The sequence below is a fragment of the Leptonychotes weddellii genome, chromosome 12, assembly GCF_054177405.1.
Source record: "Leptonychotes weddellii isolate Sample4059 chromosome 12, ASM5417740v2, whole genome shotgun sequence".
Classification (NCBI taxonomy): domain Eukaryota; kingdom Metazoa; phylum Chordata; class Mammalia; order Carnivora; family Phocidae; genus Leptonychotes; species Leptonychotes weddellii.
In genome coordinates this window covers 91,910,843-91,917,514 of record NC_138380.1, presented here as the reverse complement: position 1 = coordinate 91,917,514, position 6,672 = coordinate 91,910,843, and the positions used below count along the sequence as shown (strand labels likewise).

General features: G+C 55.1%; 1 protein-coding gene across 1 annotated transcript in view; it reads right to left on the bottom strand.

The window, feature by feature from the left end:
• TNS3 (tensin 3) overlaps positions 1-6,672 on the bottom strand; it is a 416,462-nt gene that overhangs the window by 324,950 nt on the left and 84,840 nt on the right. The window contains exons 11-13 of the mRNA XM_081799720.1: positions 2,203-2,315; positions 1,831-1,891; positions 1,172-1,247 (exon numbers count right to left, since the gene is read on the bottom strand). Of these exons, the coding sequence (XP_081655846.1) occupies positions 1,172-1,247; positions 1,831-1,891; positions 2,203-2,315 (250 nt within the window). The remainder of the gene's footprint in view (positions 1-1,171; positions 1,248-1,830; positions 1,892-2,202; positions 2,316-6,672) is intronic.

Below are 6,672 nucleotides of genomic sequence, written 5' to 3'. Positions count from 1 at the left end.
GCCTCTCTGGGTCCCTTGGCCTCCTTGAAAGCTGGAACACTAGACCCAGGGCACAGAGCGATCAGCATCCCCGCTAGCCTCTCGTGGCCTCTCTGGGTCCCTTGGCCTCCTTGAAAGCTGGAACACTAGACCCAGGGCACAGAGCTATCAGCATCCAGCCAGTGCCCAGTAACAGCTCAGCCCGTTGGCCAATCATCGGGTCCTGGGAGATGCGCCCAGGGGCCACCTGGGCAGAATGCAGAGACACACCCTCCCCCCTCTCTCTCGGTCTTCTGACCAAAGGAGGAGGCTGGGAGCTGCTCTGCAGAACATCCTAGAAGAGAAAGCTTTCTCCTTGGGGACAGTGCAACACAGTGAGCAAATGGGCTGAAGAAATGCATCCGCCACCCTACATACACCTCAGCTCTGCCCCCCGTGGCCTGAGGACACCAGCCCCTTCATCTCGAGGTCCTCAGGGACGAGGGACATGCTGTTTGTCTCACGGGGACAGTGGGCTCCCCCACTGTGGGCTGAACACAGAGGTGGGACGTCTACACCCAGACACCAACTTTCACGACCCCACTGACCCGCCTTTTGTGAGAACTCGGGATGGGCCGACCCCTGAGAAAGGATGTGAAATCCAAATGTTTACGGGACGGTAATAAGAATCTTCATCTACATCTTGTCACAGGTCCCCCCAGGCCCTGGAAACACTACAGGGAATTACTCCTACGCATGTGGGAAGGTACAGGGGCCTCAAGGCTTCCCGTGTGCCAAACTCCTCTAAATCATGTTAGATGTACGATTTTTTTCTATATTCAAGACGGAAAAAAGGGAAAAATGTATTAGCTCATCTCATCCAAGAAGCAGAACCCCCTGGAACTGAAATTATCTGGAGAAATCACCGTGGAGGCCATTCACCAAGCCATGACACACCAGCTGGATTTCACACGGGGGTCACTAAGGACTCGCGAGATCGCACGTATGGCTGGGGAACGGGGACCCTCGGAAGCGCAGGGGCCGAGCTAGGGCTCGCATTTCGGAGAGCACACAGCGAGTGGCCCTCTCGATTCCTTCTGCCCCTTCTAGTAAAACGGCTTTCTCAGAAAATAAGCCAAATGCCCTACGATCAAGGCCACCTGCCACGCTTCCCACGGGCTTCACCAAGGATGAGGGACAGGTGCACACTCACCATGATGTCCCCTTTCAGCAGCTGGGCAGGCTCGATGGCGATGTAGATCCTGCTCTGGGTTTCCGGGCCAACGTTGCTTCGGGACACACAAGAAGGTAGAGCGTGATGCAATTTCATGATTTAATGGAAAGAATCCCTTTTGAGAAAAGCGACCGCACAGCTCAAACTCGGAGAGGACACAAAATATCCCGCGTGGCTCAGGAATGCACTTCCCGGGGGTCTGTCCAGCATGCGGAGCGTGCACGTCTGTAAATAGCTGACCGCATCACTGCGAAGGTGCCACCCACGTGCAGGTCCGCCGTGAGTCCAGACACGTGACAACAGCTCGTTCCAACCCTACCACTCACTCACGTTCTATTAATGTCCACAAAACACTGATGCAAGCAGACAAGAAAGCAAACCAGGAAAGCCCAGAGACTCGTACAAATTCTGAGGGCACGTGTCTGCCCGTTGCCGAAAATGCGCAGGGGACAGAAAGGCACACCGTCAGGGGACTCTGGTGTGCAGGCCTCCCCTCCCTCCAGGCTCCGCGTCCACACCCCTTCCTGGAGCCAACCGTGCACCTGCCGCCCACCGGGCACCCCCCGCCCGACGCCCCCACCCCTTCCCGTGGGACAGGCGGCTCCGAGAGGTGCATTTCCAGGGAGCACAGCACTTACTAGATCCCGGACGTGTACACGGGCTGCATGGCTTGGTAGAGCTTCAGAAAGGGCCGGCACACTGAAAGACAGAGTTGTCTGTGAGACGCAGGACCGGACGGACAGATGGCAGTTTGACAAACAGCAAGAGAGAGGCGTCCTGGGGCAAGGTGACCCCATGCTGCGTCCACGCTTTGGGGAAGCGGCAATGGCGTTGGACCGCAGAGTAACGGATGGTGGGGCTCCTGGGGAAAGGTCCTGCTGCCCCTCCCTGGGCCCCAGCACACGGCGACCAGGATGCTTGGACGGGGAAGGGAGGGAAGGCAGGCCCATAAAGCGCAGGGTCCGGACGGGCCAGCAGGTCTGGAGACACTGCTGTGTGTGGACACTCACCTCCGCCCGCGTCGAAGTTGGGAGTGCCGTGCAGGATGACAAAATGCAGGAACAGTGGCGAGGCGTTCATCTTCACCGACCCCGACAGGAGCCCGCTGAGAAACTGCACGTACCTGCAACGGACAACGGCTCAGGGCTCCCACAGGTGCCCCACGGCTCTGAGCCCACGTGGGCCTGCCTGCGCACGGAGGCCAGAGTCTGCTACCCCGGGGTACTGCGAGGGGACCCAGCCCCACTGCCCACAGCCAAGGGGGTCTCGACCTCCACGTCTGACCCGAGAGCGCAGCCTGGGCACGCGACCCTGCGGGGATCCCTGGATGCCCCCCACGGAACGTGGCCGAGCGCCCAGTGCAGAACCACGGGTCCTATGCTGGCTCTGCTCCCACACCGCAGGCAGCCCTTCTGCCCCCAATCCAGAGCCACGCAGGGTCAGGCCACGGGGCTGTCACAGTCCCCCCCCCAGAGCCACACGGGGTCAGGCCACGGGGCTGTCACGGTCCCCCCCCCAGAGCCACACGGGGTCAGGCCATGGGGCTGTCATGGTCCCCCCCCCCAGAGCCACGCAGGGTCAGGCCACGGGGCTGTCACGGTCCCCCTCTCCCGTAAGCACCTCACCCCGCTAAAGGCAGCGGGGTCACTCTGCCCTCACCTCCCACCCCATGGGGAGACCCTGGCAGGCTCTGTGCCGCTCATGGCTGGGGGCCTATCGCCAAGCAGACGTGGGTTTTGTGATGTGGTAAAGGTCACCCTGAGGCTTATAATCAGCATGCCTGTGACCAGAAAGTTCATTAAAGAAAAGCTAACCCATGCCCCTCCCGACCGCACCACTCCTAAGATACGGACGCATGACAAAGGTCATCCGTGTATTTATTTCTATAAAGCATGTGGACAGAGTGGAGACTGCACCCTTATCCCCTCCCTCCAGCCGTGACGGTCACGTCCACGGCTAAAGCTTTACGTCGATGAGCCCAAGCTCAGCACAGGGCCCATGGCTCTGCGTGCCCAGCCACGGGCCTGCTCCCCACCAGCCCGGGACACTGACCCAGAGGCAGCATGTTGCGCCCCCCTAACAGTCTCCAGGGCCCACAGGCAGCTAGCTGACGATCACCAAGCCCCAAACACAGAGCCGGGCAGCCAGCAGCCGCCCCCTACCACGTGCCCGCATGCTGCTCGGTCCGCGCACACCGCCAGCCCCCGGGTGCATCGCAGCATGCTAGGGACACTGGATCCACAACCCACGTATCTCCCCTCTCTACGCCCCGATTTTACTCCAGTGTCCATGTCAGGGAGGGGTGAGAAGACGTTTCACAGAGAAACACACGCTGAACGTTTATGAATTGCCCACTGGGGCGGCCTCGTCCTATTGTCCACAAAAGCAGCACGCACACAGATGCCCTCTCAGAACACGCACGTCCTCCGCAAGCCGATGCGGCAGCTGTGGCCGGAGCCCGCGGCCTGGCTAGCGGAGGCCGGACACGGAGGGCCGGTAACCAGGCCACGTGTGTTCATGGCCACCAGGAAGCGCCTGTTGCACCCAAGAAAAGCAGAGCAATTCCCGGGTGAAGACAGGAGGAACAAAAGAAAAGGAAAGGCTCGCGCCTCCAGTTCATCCAGCCCACTGGGAACGCGGGGTTCACCTGCGGCGAAGGGGGTGGGAACCTGGGCGTTCCCCTAGCACACAGCGTAGGCACCCTGTTCCAAACAGCTCCTCGGCCTCCCACCCTCTCCTCTTTCTTTGGAGGAAAGGAACTCCCTGTGATGAGTTTTCCACGCCTCATCTCAACCAGCAAGAAGGTGCAGGAACCGGGCGTGTCCAGGCGGGGGGACTAACTGCACAGCATGTGCGTCACTCCGTGCCAGCAACGCGGTCCTTACCACCAGTGACGAGAGCCGAAATTTATCGTGGGAATTTCCTCGAATCTCCCTAAACACGTGACCCGCACCCGACACCGCTCAGCTCTCCCTGAACACGAGTGCACATGCGCGTATCAAAGCTAGCATGACCACGTCACGTGGCTCAGCAGGAGGAGCCACTGTAAGGGCACACCTTTTCCTGAGCCTTCCTGTCTTCACCTCCACGGGGCTCACGGGGCGCACAGATGGCGGGGAGAGGCGGGCTGGGACCCAAGCTTGCTGGTTACCTAGTATTGTTCCCCAGCGCTCCCATCCCTGGCTGTGGCAGGAGGCCCAGCGGGAGGGCCACCCTGGCTCCAAGCTCGAGAAACCCATGGGCCGCAGTGGGCATGCTCCCCGAGGAGAGAGGACAGGTGCCTGCTCCCTTGTATCTGCCCTGTCTCCCGTGCATGTGCTCTTTCAGACACACAAGGCATCATGTCAAAAGCCAAATAAAGCTATACTGGGAAATGTCCGGCTATCAGACACACCCAGGAATCCTAGTCTCTGCAGGCCCACACCTTTTACCAGGCAGGGTCAGACACGAGAATGACCCCACCGCGGGCCTCCTCGGGATCCCCTCTGCCCCGCAGCCCTGGGAAGGTCAGCTCGTAAGCCCAGTATTAAATATGTGAAGGCTTGGAGGAGGCTTGCTGTTGAGGCCCCAAGCGTCCCAGGCCACAAACCCCCAGCAAGCTAATTTATTCACTCTTGCCACGAGACCCATTTGAAATGGGTTTCTCGAGCTCAGTCCCTCGGGGTAGCAGGGACCACAGGGAGGGTTCCCATCACAGCATTTATGCCACAGATGTGGCCATCCTGGGCTCCTCTGGACTCAAAGCGCCTCCAGATGTATCGTATGCACTGACTCAGTCATCTATCTACTCGATAATGGTTTGTGAGCATCTCCCATTGCAGGAGCTGGGTGGATAGCATTCCTCTCATCTGCGGGTGCAGGAAGATTTGCCAAGGAAGGCAGAATAGAACCCACGCCACCGTTCCACATTGTAAATGCTATAGTTTCTGGTGCACGCAGACAGGAAGGGCACGTGAAAGCCATGGGCTTGCTACGGTGAGAAAATGCTCTTCCGTGTTCTACGCTCTTGCACCACAATTACAAAGCTCTAGTAAGTCGTAACAGCAAAAAGAAGAAAATAAGGCAAACATTCTTCCCTGGTGGGTGCTGAGCATTTTGAGTGGATGGAAACAATAAAAATCATATGACGGTCTCAATAGACACAGAAAAAACAAAATACAACATCCATTTAGGATAAAAAGTCACAAAGTGGGTATAGAAGGAACACCCCTCCACATAATAAAGGCTGTGCATGACAAACCCACAGCTAACACCATACTCAATAGTGAAAAACTGAAAACTTTTCCTCTAAGATCAGGAACAAGACAAGGATGCCCGCTCTTACTACTTTTAATCAACGTAGTATTGAAGTCCCAGCCACAGCAATCAGACAAGAAAAAGAAATGAAAGTCATCCAAATCAGAAAGAAAGATTTCAAACTGTTACAGTTTGCAAATGACATGATATTATACACGGAAAACCCTAAAGACTCCCCTCAAAAATTGTTGGAATAAATGAAATTAGTAAAGTCACAGGATACAAAATTAATATACATGAATCTGTTGCATTTCCATATAATAATGCACTACCCCCCCCAAAAAATGAAGAAACAACCCATTTACGATAGCATCAAGAAGAGTGAAATATCTAAGAATAAATTTAACCAAGGAGGTGAAAGACCTGTGAACTGAAAACTATAAGACATTATGGAAAAAACTGAAAGAGACACAAACGGGAAAATGCTCCATCCTCGTGGATGGGAAGAATTAATACTGTTAACATCGATCTATAGATTCAATGCAATGCATATCAATATTCCAATGGCATTTTTCACAAAAATAAAAAGAAAATGAAATTTGTATGGAACTGGGGAGCCTGGGTAGCTCAGTGGGTTAAGGGTCCTACTCTTGATTTCAGCTCAGGTCATGATCTTAGGGTCATGGGATAGAGCCCCGCATCGGGCTCCACACTCCACAGGGAATCTGATTGAGATTCTCTCCCTCCCTCTCCCTCTGCCCCTCCTAAAATAAGTAAGTAAACTCTTTAAAAGAAATGGGCAAAAGAACTCTGGAAAACAGTATGGAGGTTCCTCAAAAAGTTGAAAATAGAGCTGCCATACGATCCAGCAATTGCACTACTGGGTATTTACCCCAAAGATACAAAAGTAGGGATCCGAAGGGGTACGTGCACCCCGATGTTTATAGCAGCAATGTCCACAATAGCCAAACTGTGGAAAGAGCCAAGATGTCCATCGACAGATGACTGGATAAAGAAGAAGTGGTATATATATACAATGGAATATTATACAGCCATCAAAAGGAACGAAATCTTGCCATTTGCAATGCCGCGGATAGAACTGGAGGGTATTATGTTGAGTGAAATACGTCAAACAGAGAAAGACATGTATCATATGATCTCACTGATATGAGGAATTCTTAACTGCAGGAAACAAACTGAGGGTTGCTGGAGTGGGGGGTGGGGTGGGAGGGATGGGGTGACTG